Genomic DNA, 22,667 nt, shown 5'->3' with positions numbered 1-22,667 from the left:
CTTTTATCTCAAAATTTTAAGAACTTTCAGCTTGCCCCACTGGACATGTTCAGCATGCCATACTACCACACATCCATACTCCTTCAGTCTAATTTGTTAGCTTGTATTTAGACAAGCCAACTCAACAGGGAGGCGGATGAGTTTCGTGAGGACTGACATCCTGCTGTTACAGGTAAGCAACTCTGCTTTCTCTAAGGACAAGCAAGATGGCAATCCTCACAAGTTGGGAATCCCTAGCTACAGACTGCCCTGAACAAAAACAGTGGAAAACCAAGTAGTACACAACCACTTCACTTTCTGAGTTGTGTTCGAAGGTCTGCGGGCTGCCGCTGCAAACTGCCATCCTTACCTTTGTGGCCGGGCCATCCACTCTGCCTCCCGATGCAGCAAAACGCGAACACGCCGCTGAACACCATGCAGCAGGACACCATCAGCCTCAACGTGCTGTACCTCTTCTTAGGTAGGTGTCTGCCCATCGGCCTATTTAAAGGTATTACGGCAGGAAAGTCCTGCGGCGTCACCAGCATTACCCTATATAAGGGCAGTTCCACTGATGCTCCTGCCTCAGAAACAGGTCCACCTACCTTGAGTAGTGCATGTTGCTTTCCAGCTTGTTCCAGCTTTGTCTGCCCAGCCTGTTCCTGCCTTGCCTGCCAAGCCTCCTTCAGCCCTATCCATCCCATTTTCCCTTCCTTGGACGGATACCTGGTTTCACCCCTGCCTGGACTCTGGATACGCCTGATCGCTGTCTGCCTACAACCCTACACTGGCCTTGGACCACATCTCCAGTCATCTACAAAAATCCTCGCTTAGGTCCTGAGTTGCGACCATCACTTCCCGATGGCTTCACTCCGCCTACCTTTCCTTTTCTGCGGCTCCTCCTGCTCTTCACGGATGCCTGGCTGCCGCAGCGTCCGCCTGCCATCCCTCTCCGGCGTCCCCGGACCGGCTTGGGCGCTGCCTCCCACCATGTTCTACAGGTACCTTAGGCGCACGCACCGCACGGCCCTCATTCTTATTTCCTCATTGGCGCGTTCCTCAGGGGCGTCCCTCTGTGATGACGTCACGCTGCCCAGATATTTAAGCCTACACTTTATTGCTAGCCGTTGAGTTAGCAAGGGGAATTCTTACGGATGGGATTTGCTCTCCGTACCCAGCTACTCTGCCTCTCCAACTTCTATTAGATTCTTTCTGCTAACGGGGTGCCCGCTCCTCGGGGACCTCTTTTGCTTCTTTCAGGTCGCTATCAGGTAACCAGTACTCGCTCCTCAAGGGCCCATGTTCCCTGACCCGCTGCCTGCATCTATCTCCTCTTCTACTTGGAAGAATTCGCTACAGACACCATCAGTGAGTACTACTATCATCCACTCCTCAGAGCTGTCTCCCTGGAATCAGGGACTCGCTCCTCGAGGGCCTGCCTCTGTTCCAGCGCCAGTGCCATCTCCTACATGGAGCCGCTGTGTGAGTACTTTGCCAATGAGTCTCCCTGCTCCCAGGGATCTGGTACTCGCTCCTCGAGGGCCAGCTCTCCCTATCTCGGGACTTCTCCATTATTTGGGACTCTGTGAATGTTCTATTGTACTCATTCTCTCAGTTCTCTCCACTACAGCACTGCTACCGGAGGAACCGCTGTTCCAGCGCCTGGGGAATACTAGTCCAGCCGGGCTACATCTTCTACTCACTATTGCCACCTCTGGTGGCTTCTCAAACTCTAAATAAAGATAAATCTGTGTTTGTGTTTCCAAGAGCTGAGCTTGACCTGTGGCCCCTCACGGGACCTCCCCCCATGGACGTGGTCAGCTGCCACAGTGTCCAAGGGTCCACCCAAACCTCACTAATTATAACATCCTGCCAAAGACTCAAAGACTCAAACTGAAGGAAGCATGGGCTGGTAAAGGAGAAGCTTTTGCACAGTCTCTGGTTCTCCTGGGCTAGCTGTTGACAGTAAGAACCTGCAGGAAGGAGCTCTGAAGGTAGAGTCAATCTCACCTCAGTCCAAGGGTCCACAGATACAAACACTTTGGTGGCAAAGAGACTTTTTTCTATACAATTTTCTTTTATAGGAGCAGCCTGGAAGAAAAACAACAGACTAGGAGGGATGGATTTGGGTTCTATACCTCAGATTCCTCAAGACAGACTGGCTGAACCTATTGTTACATCATGAGTCTCAGTCCAAACAATAATGAAATATGAATGTGTGGAGAGAATTCAACATCACAGCTTTGCAGCTCTCCTCCATGGAGACCAATTAGGTGAGCCAATGCTGGTGCCATGGTTCTGACACTATGAGTCTGACATAATCCATCAGATCCAGGTCTGCCTGGGCATAACAGAAGAGGATTCAATCTGTTAGCCAATTAAATAGTGTGCTTGGCAACAGCAATTCCCAGTTTGTTGATGTTAAAAGAAACAAAAAGTTGGATGGACTTTCTATGGGCTTCAGTCCTCTCCCGGTAGAAGCCTAAGGCTCTCTTGCAGTCCAAACTGTACAGCATTTGTTCACCTTTGTGGATGTGTGGCTTGGAAAAAAATGTTGAAAGACCCACTGACTGATTAAGATAGCAGTCTGATACCACTTTAGGAAGAAACTTGGGATGTATTCACAGAACCAATTTATCATGAAACATGTTGTATAAAGTGAATACTGTAAGTCACTAGAGTCTGGAACTCAATGAGACTGCATATCAGAGTCACTGCTACAAAAAATACATTTTAGGTCAGGTACTTCAGTTCACAGGAGGCAGTTGGCTCATAAACAAGTAGATTTTAAAAGTGTTGCTTGCAGAAAAACAGCCCCATACATGCATATGCTCACCGCTTGCAAGCAACGCAAATTTTAAGAAGACCGGAAGTAAGTGCATCAAGAATAAGAAGGCTGAAAAGGGGCAGGGAAAGCAGAGTTGCTTACCTGTATCAGGTGTTCTCACAGGTCAGCAGGATGTTAGTCCTCACATATGGGTAACATCACAGGATGGAGCCCAATCCAAGAACAATTTTGTCAAAGTTTCTAGAATTTTGACTGGCACCTACTGGACATGCCCAGCACATCATGAACCCTGCATCCAGCAGGGATCCCCCTTCAGTCTCGTCTTATAGTAAAAAGTACGTGCGAAAAATAAAATAAGAAAATGTAAACAAACCCAACTCCACGGGGTGGCGGGCAGGTTTCGTGAGGACTAACATCCTGCTGTCCTGTGAAAACACCTGTTACAGGTAAGCAACTCTGCTTTCTCACAGGACAAGCAGGATGGTAGTCCTCACATATGGGTTAGTACCGAGCTGAGGATGCCCGACAATGCACCAAATGCTCCCAAAAACGTGCAACAGGCACAACAACAGGGGTGGAAATTTGGTAAGGAGGGCATCCTGAAGCCTGGACGGGTCCAGTGGAAGGATGTTGGGAAATTAAACTGGAAACAAGTTGTGTAGAACAGACTGGCCAAAGATGGAATCTTGCCTGCCATCCTTATCTAAGCAATTATGAGCTGCGAATGTATGGAGAGAATTCCAGGTAGCAGCTTTACAAATATCAGCAAGCAGCACTGAACATAGGTGCGCTACTGATGTCACCATGGCCCTGACAGAGTGCGCTTACAGCGGAATGCCTGCTTGCTGATAGCAAAAAAAAATGCAGTCCGATAACCAGGAGGAGAAGGTCTGCTTTCCCACAGGATTTCCCAATTTGATGGAATCGAAAGACACAAACAATTGAGTGGATTTCCTGTGGGCCGACGTGCGGTCTAGATAGAAGGCTAGAGAATGTTTGCAGTCCAAAGAATGCAGAGCCTGTTCTCCTGTGTTTGCATGGGGCCTGGGAAAAAAAGTAGGTAGGATAATAGATTGGTTAATATGAAATTCCGATGCTTCCGTCGGTAAAAATTTAGGGTGAGTGCAAAGCACTACCCAGTCATGCAGAATGTTAGTGTAAGGCGGGTAGGTAACTAATGCCTGCAATTCACTAACTCTGCGCACGGACATGATAGTGAGAAGGAAAACTACTTTCCATGTGAGATAACGGAGATCAGAGGAGTGGAGAGGCTCAAACGGAGGTTTCATGAGCCGTCCCAAGACTACGTTAAGATCCCAAGCAGGGGCCGAGGGTGCAGTGGAGGTTTTAAGTGGAGCAAGCCTCTCATAAAGCGCATTACTAAGGGTTGTGTGGAAATAGGAACATCCCCTATGCTTTTATGAAACGCGGCTACCGCGCTGAAATGCACACTGATGGAGGAAGTTTTCAGGCCTGCCTCCGATAGATGCCAGAGATAGTCCAGAAACTTCACTGTGGAACAAGTGAAGGAGTCTAAGGACATGGAAGTGCACCATACTGTAAACCTCTTCCATTTGGAGCAGTAAGACCTTCTCGTGGAATGCTTTCGTGAAGATACCAGGACTCGGGACATCAACTCTGAAAGGTTAAGAGGTTGGAGTATTAACCTTTCAACATCCAGGCAGTCAGAGATAGGTCCTGGAGGTTGGGGTGGCGCAGGCTTCCGTTGTGCTGAGTTATCAGAAGCGGATCCTTCCCCAAAGGAATGTGGCGGCGTACTGATAAATCCTGGAGGATTGGAAACCACACCTGGCATGCCCAGTGAGGAGCTGTCAGAATCATTACGCCCTTGTCCCTCCGTAACTTAACAAGAGTCTTCGATATGAGTGGAAGTGGAGGGTATGCAGAGGAGACTGCTGGCCCACGAGAGGGTGAAAGCATCCCTCGGTTGCGAGTGGTGGCTGCGAGTTAGAGAGCAGAAGTTTTCTACTTTGCGGTTGTGGACTGACGCGAAGAGGTCTATATGAGGGTAACCCCAACATTGGAATATTGTGTCCACTTCCGTGGGGTTGAGAGACCACTCATGCGGAAGAAATGTGCGGCTCAACTTGTCCGCCAACACATTGTCCACGCCCGGCAAGTAGGTGGCTGTGAGGTACATCGAGTGGGAAAGGGCCCATGCACATATCTGTGCAGCTTCCTGACACAGGAGGTAGGAGCCCGTTCCCCCTTGCTTGTTGATGTACCACATCGCCACCTGATTGTCGGTTTGAATCAGGATGGCCTTGTTTGAAAGGCAATCCTGAAAAACCTTGAGGGCATATCTGATCGCCCGAAGCTCTAAAAAATTTATCTGATGTCTGGCTTCCTCTAGAGACCAGGTTCCCCGAGTCTGTAGGTCGTCGACATGAGCACCCCACCCTAGGTTGGAGGCGTCTGTTGTCAAGGTAATTTGAGGTTCTGTAGCCTGAAATGGAAGGCCTTGAAGTAGATTGGAGTGTTGAATCCACCAGGCCAGCGACAGTTGGAGCTGTGTGGTAACGTGAACAATGATGGGCATTGGCTGACAAGCTTGAACCCACTGGGATTTTAGGGTCCACTGCATGACTCTCATGGCTAGGAGGGCCATCGGAGTGACATGCACCGCGAACGCCATGTGACCCAGCAGTATGAGGAAGTGATGAGCAGTTGAGGATACTAGAGTCTGTAAATAATGCGCCAGAGAGGCCAGGGTGAAAGCCTGATCTTGAGGGAGGAAGGCTTTCGCCTGTATAGTGTTTAGTTTGGACCCTATAAAAGATAGGGTTTGAGATGGAACTAGCTTGGATTTTGGATAGTTGATTAGAAACCCTGGGGAGATCAGGGTATGAAGAGTGAGATGCAAGGACGCCAAAGCGGCTTGCTGAGTCGGAGCCCTTATCAACCAATCATCGAGATAAGGGTAGACATGGACACCCTGACTCCTGAGGAAGGCTGCGACTATCACGAGGCACTTGGTGAATACTCGTGGAGCAGACGCTAGGCCAAATGGTAGTACACGGTACTGGAAGTGACGAGGGCTGACCAGGATTCGCAGGAATTTGCGATGAGAAGAAATAATTGAGATGTATGAGTATGCGTCCTGAGATCTAGAGAGCACAGCCAATCTCCTTTTTGTAGAAAAGGAAGGAGAGAACCCAAGGTTACCATCTTGAACTTTTCTCTTTGCAGATACTTGTTTAGGGCGCGAAGGTCCAGAATTGGACAAATGCCACCTGACTTTTTTGGGATGAGGAAATACCGGGAATAGAATCCCTGCCCCTTTGGGAGAGAGGCACTGGTTCTATTGCCCGGGACTGGAGGAGGGTTGAAACCTCCTGTTCCAGAAGGAGAGTGGTCGGACGATCCCCACTTCAGCCGAGGTGGGGAGTCCGCCAGTACAGTCAGGAAGTTGAGGTGGTAACCCTGAGTGACTACCTCAAGTAGCATGTGGCACATTTAAAACTAATCGGAGAAAGTTCTTTTTCACTCAACGCACCATTAAACTCTGGAATTTGTTGCCAGAAAATGTGGTTAGTGCAGTTAGTATAGCTGTGTTTAAAAAAGGATTGGATAAGTTCTTGGAGGAGAAGTCCATTACCTGCTATTAATTAAGTTGACTTAGATAATAACCACCACTATTACTAGCAACTGTAACATGGAATAGACTTAGTTTTTGGGTACTTGCCAGGTTCTTATGGCCTGGATTGGCCACTGTTGGAAACAGGATGCTGGGCTTGATGGACCCTTGGTCTGACCCAGTATGGCATGTTCTTATGTTCTTATAAGTACCCACTGATCGGTGGTGATTGTGTGCCAAATGTTGGTGAAGTGGCACAATTGACCGCCAACCGGTACAGATGGAAGTGGAGGTTGACATATGTTCTCCAGGGAGGAGTCAAAATCCTGATGCTGGGCCCGGCTGAGGAGTAGGTTGGGTCTTCTGAGGTCGGGACTGCCTGGACTGACCTTTTTGATAAGGCTTAGAAGGGCGAACTCGGGAAGCCAGAGGATAATACCTTCTTGGTTTGTAGGCCGGCCGCTTAGAGTCTTGCCTGAATGTCCTCTTGGAGGTGGACGAGAAATCAGCAGGCACTGAAGAAAGTTGACGCAGCGTTTCATAGTGGTCCTTTAGCTGCGCCACAGTCTCCTGGATTTTGTCTCCAAAGAAATTGTCTCCAGCGCAGGGTAGGTCAGCTAACCTGTCCTGTACCTCTGATCTGAAGTCGGAGGATTTCAACCAGGCCCACCTTCTTGCACTAATCCCTGCTGTGGACACCCTAGAGGCAGTGTCAAATATATCGTACGCAGTGCGGACCTCATGCTTACCAGCATCCAGGCCTTTCTGATCTAGAGCATTAAGGTCATCCTGGAATTGGTCAGGTAAAGATTCAGAGAAATCCTGTATCTTCTTAAAAAGGTTTCTGTTATACTGGGTCATGTACAACTGGTAAGAAGCAATGCGAGATTTAAGCATTGAACCATGAAAAACTCGTCTGCCAAAAGCATCTAGGGATTTCTGTTCCTTTCCTGAAGGTATGGAGGAATGAGGTTTGGAATGTCGTGCCTTTTTCTGGGCTGATTCCACAACCACAGAGTGATGATCCAGTTGTGATCTTTGGAACACAGGAGCTGACTGCACAAGATAGGTGGCATCTGTCTTACTGTTGACAGGTGGAACTGAACCTGGATGCTCCCAATTCCTCTTTAGCAGGTCAATTAGGAATTCATGAATGGGAATTGACATGATTTCCGTAGGAGCATCAAGAAACTGGAGTCCTTCCAGCATCTTGTGCCTTGAATCTTCTTCTATCTGAAGCTGAAATGGAATTGTTTCAGACATTTCTTTAATGAAGTTAATAAAGGACAAATCCTCTGGAGGAGAATGCCTTCTCTCTTCAGGGGGAGAGGGCTCAGAAGGCAGATCATCTGTATCCTGGGAAGAATCATCAGTCCAAGGATCATAAGGTTGATCACCAGCTCCCTGAGGATTTTCAGAAGGAAGAAAAGGTGTTAATCCCGAAGGACCAAGCCTAGACATCGATGGTTTTGGAGGCGGCATCGACGGAGGCACAGACGGCATCGATGGTGGCACCGATGGAACCGGCGACATCGATGGATGAGTCGGTGGCAGAATTCCAGACGGCGGTATGGATAGCGGAGTTTCTTAGTCTTCTGATGACACAGGGATTGGCATCGAAGGAAGAGGACATAGTGGTGTTTGATTCCAGCGGTGGAAGTGCACCGAGGAATGCATCCAATCTGCCCAATAGCGGTGTGAGTGCCATGGGAATCTGATCAGTGACCGGCCTGGGCACCGGTATCGGCATCGATGGAGGCTGGAAGCCTTGCAGTGCTTTACCGATGGCCTCTTGGATCATCCGATCTAATTCCTCGCATATGCCTGGGGCAGGGAACCCCGGCACCAGAGTAGGAGACAGCACTGGCATAGCCAGAGGGTCCACTGGTAAAAGTGAAGTCGCGGCTCCCAGCACCGATGAAGGTGGGGAATGCCTTGGTGACACAGTCGCAGAGGAGGATGGGGTCTTCTCTGGACGGGATTTCTTTGTTGGTGGCTCTGTCAACTTTGATGCCAAGGACTTGCCAGGTTCGGCGGACTGAGCCTTCCGATGCCGGTGTCGACACTTTTCACGATGTTCACCTCAGTCCGGTTCTTGAGGAGAAGAGGAGGAAGTTGACACCTTCGGCGTAGTCGATGCCGGTCGGACAGCACCGGTGTCCCGTTGCTGGCGAGAGGTCGATGGCACCGGCTCAGACGAAGTCGAAGCGGTCGATGGAGTCAGGAGTTTTGAATGAAAAAGAAACTCTATCTTCTCCAAACGGGCTTTACGGCCCTTCGGCGTCATTTGGGTACATTTGGTGCAAGTTAGGGTATCATGCTCGGATCCCAGGCACAAAACACAAACTCTATGCGGGTCTGTGATTGTTCGAGGACAATCGGGGCGCCGACGAAAACCCGATGCCATGGCTTCAACAAAAATCTAGCCACGGTACGGTCGATGACCGGTAGGCCTCGAAGGAAAAACTCGACGGGAATCGACCGCAAAGAAGGAAAAAACCTTACCTTTCGACCGCGGAGTACAGATTTCGATAGGGGGACCCCTATAGGGTAGATTTTTGAAAATTTTTAAAGAAGTTCCATGAGGAAAATTCCTCTCAGCTATCTCCAGAGAGCTCCTTAACCCACGTGGCTACTGCTGTGCAGAAAAAAAGAGACTGAAAGGGGACCCCTGCTGGATGCAGGGTTGATGCTGTGCTGGGCATGCCCAGTAGGTGCCAGTCAAAGTTCTAGAAACTTTGACAAAAGTGTTCCATGATTGGGCTCCATCCTGTGATGTCACCCATATGGGAGGACTACCATCCTGCTTGTCCTGTGAGAATAGGCATTATGGGGTGGGACCAAAACATACGTATGTAACCCCTGGATTTTGCAAGGCTGACCGTGGCAATGTGCGCCATGTTACCTGCGTAACTTTACTACTGGTTCTGATGAAGCGCAAGTCTGGAGATTTTGACCCAGATGGATCCTGAACATATGAGAGTGAGAGTGTGAGAGAGTGAGAGTGAGTGCGAGAGAGAGACAGAGACTCGATTAAAGGGTCAATCTGACACTCTCTATATATCCCACCGTAAGAGGGACACGTTCAACTACAGTGGGTTTGGGGGGCCTTACATTTGTCTGCAAGGGCAAAAAGGTCTGTAGATCCTTGTAACATTGTCTCCCCCCCCCCCCCCCCCCCCCCCCCCCAAAAAAAAAACATATGCGCATAAAGCCTCTAACACATACATGCGAGTAAGGATATTTATTTATTTATTTAACATTTTTTTATATACCGAGGTTCTGGTAACAATGTTACCAATCACTTCGGTTTACATATAACATTAGGATGACTAAACATATGATATTTTAAATGGTACATGTGTACATGTACACACAAAATAGAATCAAGTGTATTTTTGCTTGTGTGCCCAAAATGCGAGCTCCTTTTAAAATTAACTTGAAAGTGCTTTCAAAAGTTGGGTCAGTACCACATTGAAGTCCCAAGACATATTGGGAGGCCTAAAGGGAGTAATCAAATTAAGCAAGCTGCACGTGAATTAGTTGTTAACTATTTCAAAAAGTACAAAGACTAAGGAACACCCAATAAAGTTACTGTTGTAAATTTAAAACTAATAAGACATTTTTTTTTTCATTTCTTTATTGTTTTTTTATCACACCGGAACATACTGGTGTCTAACAATGGCACCTATAACCGTAACAACAATGAGAACTCTCTCAACCCCCCCCCCCCCCTCCCTCCCCCCTGCAAGAGCCAGGGTCTACCTTTCACCCTCTCAGGGTGTGGAGACACACATTGCTGAGTCCTTGTACGTATATTTGGTAACGGCAGCAATGAGGATTTGCTTGGAGCGAAGTAGGGATGTCCAAAATTTGTTCCATATGGCATCCAGCGACCCGGCCCTAGCTGACAAGTATTCGTGCTACAGAAGTAGATTCAACTGGGCATGCCAATGACCACCCGTCGGTTGGTCACCTGTAATCCATAGATGCATTATTGTTTGTAGGGCAACCAATAGAGCCTTCTTCAAAAATTTTATTTCATGAATCAAGTGTTCATCAATTGAGTCCTTGATTAGTCGCAATAAGCATAATTTTGGATCTCGAGGGATCGACATCCGCAGCACTTGCCCCAGACTGCTCAACACCTCCTCCCAGAAGAGAACCAACTGGTTACAGTCCCATAAACTGTGAAAGTATGAACCTCTCTCCTTTTGGCATTTCAAACACGTTGGAATCACATAATCCAGCTGCAAACAATCTGGTTCCAGGCATATATATACAGTGAAGGATCTTAAATCCTATCTCTCGAATTGCTACATTTTCAGATACCTGATAACATTCCCCCAAAATTATGGAAATATCATCCAATGACAGATACAAACTGGCTTGTATTACCCACTGATTTTGAATGACTCGTAAGGCGGACATATCTGGAAGGCTCCGTAAGGCCTTAGAGATTAAAAATCTCCCTAAACCCCTCCCATGATATTTCCAGTGGTTGTGTTCCAAATAAGGCCTGGATATAATGTCTCGCCTGCAAAAAAGCAAAATAGTCTTTCAGGGGGAGATTAAATAATACCTGGAGATCAGCAAAGCATCGTAACATTCCTGTGTTAGGATCATAAAACTGATAGACTCTTTCCAAGCTCATGCAAGGGAAAAAACAGTTTTTCCAATTAGTCCATCAGTTTGTACAACTGATATTGAGATCTTCAAGATCCCTCTGGTTTTTCATCCTGTAAGCCCCACACTTGACCCCGAACCCTCATGCTGTGCTGAAAGCCCTAAAATTCAAGATCTCCAGACTTGCTCCTCATCAGGACCAGCAGTAGAATTACACCGATAACATGTCAACACAAGTCATGGTCAGTTATGTGCGTAATTCTTGGCCTCACCGTGGAACAACCATGCCCCACCCCTTTTCCCCCCCTTATTCTTGATGTGTGCACAGGTATCTACTCGCGTACTTCGTGGCTTATTAAAATTTGCATTGCTTGTGCAAAGCTCGCATATGTGGCCATTTTTGTGTGAGCAACGCTTTTAAAATCTATCTCTAAGTTTGTACCTGAGGTGACAGAGGATAAAGTGATTTGCCCAAGGTCACAAAGAGCAGCAGTGGGATCCGAACTACTCCCAGATCTGTAGACTTACTCCCAGGAATATGAGTCTGAGCCCGACTGGTATGCCAAGAGAAGAGGACCCAAATCTTGCCCAGCCAGCAAACAAGGCCTCAGAGAGGGAAGCATATGTTTGTTGAGACCTGGACCTCAAAAAGCTCCAACTTCTTAGAGAAGCTTCCCTTCTTGAAGGGCTGGAAATCACCATCAGAGCAAATTACATTGCTGTTGATTCCACTTGAGGAACCAATACCAGTTCTGAGCTGCCAGGCAGCTTTAGGGCCTCTAGTACTGGCTGGATGTTGGTCTGTACCAAAACTGATGCTCTTGATGCAGGTGCACTAATGCTTTGGAGCACTCTGTTCAAGGCCTATTGGCTCACCATGTCCAATTCCTCCTCAAAGATTACCAATGCCAACACAAGTCGGAGGATGGAAGGAAGGCCACACCTTCCTGGGTAACTAGAGGTGAATCAATTGCAGCACCCTTACACAAACACTTGGATCCCTTGAGACTGTTGCGATTCCTAGCAATGCACTGAAGGAAAATTAGTTTCTTACCTGATATTTTCGTTCCTGTAGTACCACGGATCAGTCCAGACTCCTGGGTTTTGCCCTCCCTCTAGCAGATGGAAACAAAGCAGTTATCAAAACAAACTCCGCCTATAAATAGGCTGGAGCCACCTGCAGTATTACTCAATGTCAAAGCAGAATGGAACTCTCAAAACCATCTTAACTATATATAATAAAAGAAACAAACCGATTCACTGAACCCTCCTGAGACCTGAACCTTGAGAATCACTTGAGAACAAAAAATTCAAATCTTTGCCAATCTGAAATAACAAAATACTTAAGAAACGAATGGACTCTCCCTTTCTTCCATGTCTCTGACGGGCGGGATTCTGGACTGATCCGTGGTACTACAGGAACGAAAATTAACAGGTAAGAAACTAATTTTCCTTTCCCTGTATTTACCCGGGATCAGTCCAGACTCCTGGGATGTATCAGAACTTTCTTACCTGGGATGGGATCCGGAGAGGCCAGCTCGAAGCACTCCCTCTCCAAATCCTCCTGGAACTGGAGCCTGGACATTCAATCTGTAATGTCTCGCAAAAGTATGCAAGGATTTCCATGTAGCCGCCCTGCAAATCTCCTGCGGTGATACCATCTGACACTCTGCCCAAGACACCACTTGCGAACAAGTAGAGTGGGCACACAGACCCGTAGGAAAGGATTTACCATGAAGGAGATAGGCCGAACTAATAGCCTCCTTTAGCCAACAAGCTATAGTAGCTTTAGATGCCTGCTGTCCTCGTTTAGGACTGTTCCTCAGCACAAAAAGATGGTCAGTCACACGAAACTCATTGGTAACCTCTAGGTAACGCAGCAAGGCTCTGCAAATGTCGAGCTTCCGCAAGTTGCCAGCCAAAGGATCCGAACAGTTTAACTCCGTGAAGGCCGGCAGCTCCACAGATTGGTTGACATGGAATGAGGAAACCACTTTCGGCAAGAAAGACAGAACCATCCTCAAAGAAACGCCCGAATCCGAAATCCGCAAAAAGGGTTCCCTACAGGAAAGAGCATGGAGTTCCGACACCCTACGAGCCGATGTAATGGCCACCAGAAAAATCACCTTTAAGGTAAGATCTTTTAGAGTTGATCTCTTCAAAGGCTCAAAAGGCACCGAGCAAAGGGCAGTGAGGACTAAATTCAGACTCCATGACGGATAAGGATGCCGAATCGGAGGACACAAGTGTTTTGCTTCCTTAAGGAAACAAACTACATCCAGATGTGCCGCTAACCCTACACCCTGGATGGAGCCACACAAACAACCAAGCGCCACCACCTGCACTCTGAGGGAACTACATGACAAACCCTTAGAAAGACCAGATTGTAGAAAACACAAAACATCAGACACTGAGGCCCGGGTAGGCACGACCTCCCGGTCCAAACACCAAGACTCAAAAACTTTCCATATTCTAACATACGTGAGATTGGTAGAAGTTTTTTGTGATTGGAGAAGCGTAGCTACTACGGCCGGTGAATAGCCTTTCAAAAACCATGCCGCTATACAGAAGCGATAGACTTCCTCCAAACAAACAAGCCCTTGATGCAGCAGGTCTGGGAGAATTGGAAACCGCAGCGGACCATCCACCGCGAGATTGAGAAGGTCCGCAAACCAGGGACATCTCGGCCATTCTGGAGAAATCAGAATGACTTCCGTTGGATGGATCTCTATCCACCTGAGCACTTTGCCGATCAATGGCCAGGGCGGGAAGACATACAGCAGAACCCCGGTGGGCCAAGGCAGTACTAGGGCATCTACCCCTTCTGCTCCCGTCTCTCTGAGACGAGCTTAGAACTGCGCTTTGGCATTCCGAAAAGGTCCATGCTGGACATGCCCCATGCATCACATAGGAGTTGAAAGGCGGTCTCCACCAGCACCCATTCTCCGGGATCTAGGCAGTGACAACTGAGAAAGTCTGCCTGCATATCGTCCATGCCGGCGATGTGAGACGCTGCTATGCTCACCAAGTTTTGTTCTGCCTAGCTGATAAATTGGCGAGCTTCCATCGCCACCGGTTGACTTCTGGTTCCTCCTTGGCAATTGATGTAAGCCTCTGAGGTCGCATTGTCTGAGAGAATTCTGACCAACTTGCCTTGGAGGAGAGGATGGAACACTTGTTACGCCAACCATACCGCCCTGGTTTCCAGTCGATTGATCGACCAGAGCGATTCGACAGGAGAGCAAAGACCTTGCACCGATTTCTCTCGGCATTCTGCTCCCAAACCAGAGAGACTGGCATTCGTGGTGACCATTGTCCAGTCGGGTACCTCCAGGGGAACTCCTTGGGTTAAATTGTCTGTCACCAACCACCAATTGAGACTGGATCGCGCTGCCTCCATAAGCGGCAACGGTAGATGAAAAAGCTCAGAGACTGGGTTCCATCGGGAAAACAAGGCGGACTGTAAAGGCCTCATATGAGCAAAGGTCCAGGGTACCAGTTCTAATGTTGAAGTCATTGACCTGAGAACCTGTAAATAATCTCTGACTCTGAGTGGGTGCTTGCGCATTAAACCTCTTTCTTGGACTTGCAGCTTGGAGATGCGTTCCGTGGTAAGAAAAGCTCTGCTCTGCTGAGTGTCGAATACAGCACCCAAATACTCCATCAACTGAGTGGGATCCAGTCGGCTCTTGGCGAAATTGACCACCCAGCCCAGCGATTGCAGGAGCTGAAGTACTCTCTGAATCGCCTCCTGGGCAAGCGCTTTCGATTTCGCATGAATTAGTCAATCATCCAAGTAAGGATGCACCAGCAATCCTTCCCTGCAGAGATGGGCTGCCACCACCACCATCACCTTGGTGAATGTCCTGGGCGCTGTGGCTAGACCGAAGGGCAGAGCCTGAAACTGAAAATGCTGATCCAGTACCGAAAACTGAAGAAACCGCTGGTGGTCTGACCGAATGCCAATATGAAGATACGCTTCCTTGAGGTCTAAGGATGCTAGAAACTCTCCCTTACTCACCGAGGCAATGACTGACTGGAGCATCTCCATACGAAACCGGGGGACCCAGAGACTTCTATTTACTCTTTTCAGATCCAGAATGGGCCGAAAGGATCCCTGTTTTTTTGGCACTATGAAGTAAATGGAGTAACGGCCTTTCCTTCTTGCCGCCGGAGGCACTGAGACGATCGCCCCTAGTTGCAGAAGTCATTGCAAAGTGTCCTGCACCGCTCTTCGCTTGTTTTCGTAACCGCAGGGAGAAATTAGAAATCGGTCCTAAGGACGCCATGCAAAATCTAAAGCGTAGCCTTCTCTTATCATGGTAAGGACCCACTGGTCCGTCGTTACTTTGGTCCATTCCTCAAAAACAGGGACAGCCTGCCCCTATCTCCGGCACAGAGGAATGGACCTGCGCCCCTTCATTGTGATGATTTTGCACCAGAAGCAGACTGGGAGATACCAGGCCTGCCAAACCGGCGGCCCCAAAAGGACTGGGACCAGGTCTGTTGCCTGTTAGGAGCTTGCCAAAAAGGAGCCGCGGGCGTTGTAGATGGGCGAAATCTTCGATTCCCTCTGAATCTGGCCCGGGAGGAAAAAGAGCCTCTGGATTTTGGTCTATCCTCCGATTACCGATGAATCTTATTCTCCCCCAGAGATTGGATCATATCTTCCAGGTCCTTACCGAAAAGTAGTTTGCCTTTGAAGGGCAAGGACCAAGCTGTGACTTGTGGGAGACATCCACCGACCAGCTTCTCAACCAGAGGAGCCTACGAGCTGAGACAGCTGAAACCATGGATCTGGCCGATGTGCGCAATAGATCATGTGGTGCATCCGCGTTGTATGCCACCGAAGCTTCCAGACGAACTGCCTGGGCCGCCTGTTCATCCGATAAGGCGATGTTAGCTTTCAACTGCTGAATCCAGCGGAGACCCGCTCTTAAGGCGAAATTGCTGCAAACAGCCGCACGCACTCCTAGTGCTGAAACCTCAAAAATCCTTTTAAGTTGCACCTCCAACTTCCTGTCTTGCAGGTCCTCGAGTGCTGTAGCTCCAGTAACCGGGATCGTGGTCTTCTTGGTAACAGCGGACACTGCCGCATCTATCTTGGGTACTCGAAACAGCTCTAAAGCATCCTCTGGCAGAGGATATAGCTTGTCAATGGCTTCACTCTCTTTCAATCCCAGGTCCAGGGTATCCCATTCCCGGAAGAGCAAATCTGTAGCCGAGAAATGAAAGGGAAAGGAAGAAGCAGGGCCTCTCAGACCCAGCATCACCGGATCCATAGCACCCAGTTTAGATTCCTCAGGGGGACCTTCAGTGCCCAGTTCAGATAAAATAGAAAGAATAATCCAGAAACAAAAGACAAAAAAGTCCCCTAAACTAAACACAAGATACCAACTAAGCACACAGCCCAGACTGTAGGTTTTGCACCTCCACCATCTGCTGGAGACAGAGGAATACTGCCAGACTGTAGGTGGCACCACCCTATTTAAAGGCGGAGTTTGTTTTGATAACTGCTCTGTCTCCATCTGCTAGAGGGGGGGCAAAACCCAGGAGTCTGGACTGATCCGGGTACATACAGGGAATGAGCTTTTCTCTCCATGGGAAAATTTTGGGTGTTTCATGGCCACAGCCGCTGCTTCTTGACCTTTGCTCAAGGCTCTCCACTGAAGCACCTCAATGCCAAAATAAAAGAGCCTGAATTCTTGGCATTCTTCAGGAGACTGGAAACAGATGGTCTGTTTCCCTAGCCCTTTCCAGAGCTTGATGTCAAGAGGAAAACAATGCCGATGTACCACCAACTTCTGATGCAGCTCCCAGATCTATCTATATCGATGCCTCGGTTGCCAGCTCCAATGGGCTGGACTTAAGAGTGGCCAAAATGCTTTTCCATGAAAGTGAGCTGAGACCTATACCCCTCAGGGGTCATGGTTGGGCAAAGACAACAACCCCAGACATCATGAAAAGCCCCCAGCCACAGAAGATTTGTATTATAGGGATTTGTAATAGACATGACCCTATCACACAGAGGGTACCTTTCAAAGCTGGTAGTAGGTTTACCCATAAGGGGAACCAATTGAAAATCCAAAGCAGCAAAATCAAATGACTCGATGACTACTTGATGACCAACCAGTGTTCGATGCCCCCTGAGAAAAAAATGAAAGGAACTGACTGAAAAACATACCTAAGAATATCTAAAAAGGAAGAAATAGACCATGGGACTCCGAGATGAAGAGATTCCTGCCAGACTAGGAAGATAAAAAAATCCCATGGAAGCAAGAAGTCAAGACTCTCCCAGCCTTTCTCCCCTCCCCCTTTCTAGCGTGCCGTAGCCTCCCCTCCCCGCCCTTTCACCCCTTAGCAACTTTTCCTCTAAAGTACCCCTGACTTAAAGTACCCTTTTTCCCTTTGCCCCACCCTCATCCCCCCCACTTATCCCCCCCCTTCCGCCCTTTTCCTCCTCGCTCCCTCCCTCTCTGCCCCCCTCCCCTTTATTCAATTGTACAGTAGTGCACATAATTTCTTTATATTGTTCATAGTTCATATGCTAAGCTCATAAGTGCACACGCCTCCCTAACATTGTATATAAGTTCACTTGTATATCTAATTTTAATATGGATAATCAAAATCCATTTCGTTCTACCAAGTTGTATTTCTGTTCGCTGACTCTCCTTCCTTGCACTGTCATATATTATCTATTTAGCCGTCTTTCATCGTTCATTGTAATTTCCTTTCCCAGTTACCTGTAAACCGACATGATGTGTCCTACGAATGCCGGTATATAAAAAGCGTTAAATAAATAAATAAATAAATAAGAAAGCAAACATCTGCATCCAGTGGGCTTCACAGAAAAGATGAGACAGAAGGGGCCCTTGCATGGACATGTGGTAGTATAGTATGCTGCACATGCATAGTGAGGCATGATCAAAATTTCTAGAAATCATGTGATCAAAGTTCCATACTGGGCTCCATCTGATGATGTCACCCATTTGTGAAGACTGTTATCCTGCTTGTCTTCAGGGAAACCCATGATCTAGGTTGGAGAGAAGGACCTATATTGCCCACAAAGAATGCAATTGACCCTTCTTTGTATTCCTATAGGGAGTACACCTTGCAAAACATTTTATTCATGGTTTTAATAAATATATTTGCAGATGGCATTTGTGATGCACTAGTCTTTTCAGCACAAGAAAGAATAATGGGAATATGCTCTGGCCATTCCTAGTTCCTAAATGACTTTAGATACATATAAAGAGCACCAGCAAAGGGTGTCTAGAACACTATAAACAATGCTGAACATAATGTTCTTTGTTTGTCTCGATAATACAGGCCGGATTTATGAAAGTTAATACTCAAATTGCATACTTATGAAATAAGCACTTGACAGTCAGATCTTGGGTGTCACAATAAAGGAAAATACCTTTCATTCCAGTTTTCATTCCACTCAGTCCCTGTTGTGTCACTGGTCGATCTGCAACTTTTATTTGAGCTGACAGCACACCTCCAGGTCCAATGGGACCACCACGAGTACCCGGCCTAGCTGTGCCAGGAGGTATCTGGACAAAGAAAGAAAAGTTATTTGTTCTGTCACCTTGAAAACTATTCTAATATCTTGAATTAGTGTCTTAAAGGAGCAGCATGAATACTTGGCGGTTAAGATTCAATTCAAAAGAAAACCAGTATGGCAGTTTGAGGAGGAACACTATTTGCAGCTTTGAATTCCACCTCCTTTTTCAACTGTTACATATATAGGATTGTATTTCATAGTGTTCAATAACTAAAACTAAGATACCAACTGTGGGCAAGAGGTGTAGGGTTGGGTGGGGGAGGTTATTGTTTTTATTTTGTTTTGGATCTCTGCTGTAAGAGATTAGTTTTATATGGATCTTTTTTTCTTGATGCCTTTTGTTTTCAATTGTTTGTCTTTATGTGGAAAACAATAAAGAAATGACTAAAAAAAAACTATGATACCAGAATATTTTCAAAAGTGCTCAAGAAACGTCTTGAATAGTTCTTGCCAAAAACACTTAATACAGGCTAAGCAGATTTTATAATGGACAAACCTCAGACCATACATGGAAAACTCTTAAGGTTTTACAAAAGATCTGGAAATGAAAACAGTTGCCTTCATTTTGTCAGACGCCCTACCTATGTTCACTGTGAAAAGTGTTTGTGTTTGGAATTTTTAGATGCTAACTTGATATTTGTAAAATTGACACACAACCAGAATGAAAAACAACTTACTATCTAGGAAATTCCCATTAAAGAGAAGCAGGCAGGGTTGTACGCTTTCCTCTCTTCTATTTGCTTTGTCAATGAAACCACTGGCAATTTTGATTAGGGAGCACCAAAACATAAGTGTAAAGTACAAACAGAATCAAGGCAGCACAAGATTGCTCTTTTTGCAGATGATATTTTGGTTTATGTTCAACATTAGCATTCCAGGAAAAATCCTTGAAACAGTTTGGCATGGCATCAGGACAAAATAAAGCAAACTAAAATCAGTGATGTTACCATTAAATATTGACCTACCACTTAAAGCAAAATAATAAATAAAGCTCTTTTTAAGTGGTGCTAGAGCTCACTTAAAGGTCACAGGATTGCACAAGAACCTCTTTCAAATGAATTAAAAATTGCTACTCATGAAAATACAGTAAGACCTTTGGCTCTGGCAGCCATTCCATTTATCTTAGATGGAACTGCAACTCTTAAAATAAAAATAATTTTTTGGAAAATTATTCATAGTTACTATGCTGTCTATTTCAGTACCTGATACAGACAGCATTTGGAGGAGTAAAAGCAAGTTTACTTACCGTAAACGGTGTTTTCCATAGATAGCAGGGAATTTAGCCATGCAGCGTGGGTGACGTCATCCGTGATATCATGAGGAGGAGCTTATTCTCTCAGCTCGAAGAGCTTTGAAGTGCACAAGCACCAGCATTCCTGCACTTCTCGAGCTGTCTCATTTGGTTTTTCCAAGCTAAATGAGAGAGTGTAGGTGTTGAAAAGGAATGGCTGTCCAGGGAGGTGGGAGGGACTGCATGGCTAAATTCCCTGTTATCTACGGAAAACACCATTTATGGTAAGCAAACTTGCTTTTTTCTGTCAATAAGCAGGGCATTTAGCCATGCAGCATGGGAGTCCCAAGCTCATAGGTTGTGCTCAGAAGGTTCTTGATTTTTTATTTTTTTTTTAAATAGCAACCAATGGATTGTGGACAGCCATTACAAGTTTTTAACATTATGTAGAATTGCCAACCCAAGCGAGGAGTCCTCTGCGGATTATTGGTCTAGGCCAGGGGTCAGGAACCTTTTTGGCTGAGAGAGCCATAAACGCCAAATATTTTAAAATGTAATTCCATGAGAGCCATACAATATGTTTAAAACTAAATACAAGTAAATGTGTGCATTTTATGTAAGATCACACTTTTAAAGTACAATAAGTCTCTGAAAATATTACACCAGGCCTTAAGACACCAATACATCTCCTATTAGGAAAACGGACCAAGTCAGGCTGCTATAGAGTCCTACACAGAAACTACACGCCAGCAGAAAACCTCACCTGAATCACGTGCTGTCCCTCACCTAACATAGAATAAAGAGACCAAAACACATAACAAGAAGCATGCAGAAAAAACTGAATTGGAAACTGCAACAAGCCAGAGTCTCTGTATGCAGTGTAACAAAGGAAAAAAGAAACATCACCCATCCTTATAAAACAAATGAAGAAATATAAAATCATCAGTAGTAAAACTGTACTAACAAAAAGAACATATTTCGAAACAGCTGATGAGTAGAATATCCAATAATTAAAAACTCATATAAAACATTTCCAGATACCAACAAAATATTTCAAAATAGCAGACACAAAGACCCAGTAATGAAAAATAATAAGGATACAAAACTTTTTTTGCTCTGCATACCTGGGAACATTTGATATCCAGGTGTCCTGAGATTGTTCTGAATTAGCAGGAGGCGGGGTGGTTTGCTTGGAACTTTCTCCTCTCTCAGTCACATACCAGCGCTCTCTCTCACACTGGCTCTCAAAGACACACCTATACACACATGCTCTCAGTACTCACATATACACATGTTTTTTCTCTCACTTATATAGGCTCTTAATTACACATTTACACACATGCTGTCTATCTTTTCATGCTTACACACACACACAGGCTTTCAATCACATAAATACATGCTGTCTTTTTCTCTCACACACAGACTCTCATTCACATGCTTACAAACATGTCCTCTCTTTCTCTCGTTTAAACACAGGCTCTCAATCACATACTCACATGCTCCATCACCTAAACCAGCTCTCAATCACACACAGACACACAGACACACATGCTGGCGTCTACCTTGGGGCACGCCAGCAGCTCCTTGGTTGCCGGGTCCAGGGGGTACATGCCAGACAAGGCCCAACGCCCTTTGAATGAGGCCTCCGGCGCATTCCACTCCAGATCAATTAGTTGTTGTGCTGCTTGTAGGAGGGGAAAATGGTGGGCCGTTTGACGAAGGCCCTCTAGCAGGGGGTTCATTCTAGGTTCCCCTGGGGTGCCTGGGCCTGGGATAGCCAGCTCCGACAGGCATTGAGAGACCAGGTCCGGGAGATCCTCCTTAGGAAAGAAGCGTCTCATGGTTCGATACAGCTCTATCCCGAGGGAAGTTCTCCCTCCTCGGGGAGCTCGCCTTCTTCCTCAGAGTAATCTGAATTCCCATAAGTGGGGCTCTCAGGTGGCGGGTGTCCGTGCCTAGATCTTGAGGATCCCGGGGCAGGGTCATCCGGAACATATGGGTCCGTTCGGGGATCAGACTGCATCTTGACAAAGGCGTGAATCCCCTTGAATAGTTCCACCCAGGAGAGCAAAGCAGGATCTAGCCTTAGGGGCACCCGGTCTCTCGGGTTCCCCAGCTGCTCAGCTGGGCCTGCTAGATCCGGGGTGTTCCCTGAGGAACTGGCAATTAATCTGGGCTGAGACCGGCCCTGGCCTGGAACTCCCAGGGCCTCTTCACATTGGGCACATAGGGAGTCTGCTTCCTCGCTCCGTGTAGCTCTGAGGTGGCATGCTGAGCAGAGGACTAGAGCTTTTATGTCTGATTCTGGAGGCGCCGCCTCTGAGGACGCATGGGCTCTCATACGCTCCATCGCGTCTGTTATCTCTATGCGCCGTTGCGCTCCCAGCCTAAAGTATGCGCGAGGCTTATGCATGGAGATGTGCGCTAATTAATGCGCCTAACAATGTGCACCTATCAATGTGCGCCTATCAGTGTGCGCTTAACAGTGTGCGCGTAGCAATGTGCGCCTATCAGGGTGCGCCTATCAGTGTGTGTCCCAACCTATCCAATACCACAAGCGCCCGATACCTGTGAACAAGGGCAGATGGCGACGGCGAGCAGGCAGGCAAAATGGCAACCTCCACAGCGGGTCTCCACTTAGGCAGACCCCGGTAATCCTCGCTCTTCGGAGACCAGCAAAAGTAAAAGATGTACGCCTTACCTGATCTTCGGCGCTTCCCGGCTGCAACCCGGGCGGTCTCCGGCTGCGGGGGGAGAGGGTGATTACCGTCACCGCCGCGCTCGAGGAAGTGCACCCGCCGCCTCTAGGCCACGCCTGAACTCGTCTTGCTCAGGGGCCAAGTCCTCACCGCAAACGGATCGGGACCGAGGTGCCTCT

At 47.1% G+C, this 22,667-nt stretch overlaps 1 protein-coding gene across 2 annotated transcripts in view; it reads right to left on the bottom strand.

Moving 5' to 3' along the window:
* IFT74 (intraflagellar transport 74) overlaps positions 1 to 22,667 on the bottom strand; it is a 584,252-nt gene that overhangs the window by 511,486 nt on the left and 50,099 nt on the right. For both annotated transcript variants that reach the window (XM_029606405.1, XM_029606412.1), the window contains exon 3: positions 18,412 to 18,547. In XM_029606405.1, coding sequence (XP_029462265.1) covers positions 18,412 to 18,547 — 136 coding nt within the window. The remainder of the gene's footprint in view (positions 1 to 18,411; positions 18,548 to 22,667) is intronic.

Source organism: Rhinatrema bivittatum, chromosome 1 (genome assembly GCF_901001135.1).
Source record: "Rhinatrema bivittatum chromosome 1, aRhiBiv1.1, whole genome shotgun sequence".
NCBI classification, from domain to species: domain Eukaryota; kingdom Metazoa; phylum Chordata; class Amphibia; order Gymnophiona; family Rhinatrematidae; genus Rhinatrema; species Rhinatrema bivittatum.
Note: the sequence above shows the minus strand (reverse complement) of the source record. Positions and strands in the feature narration are given on the sequence as shown.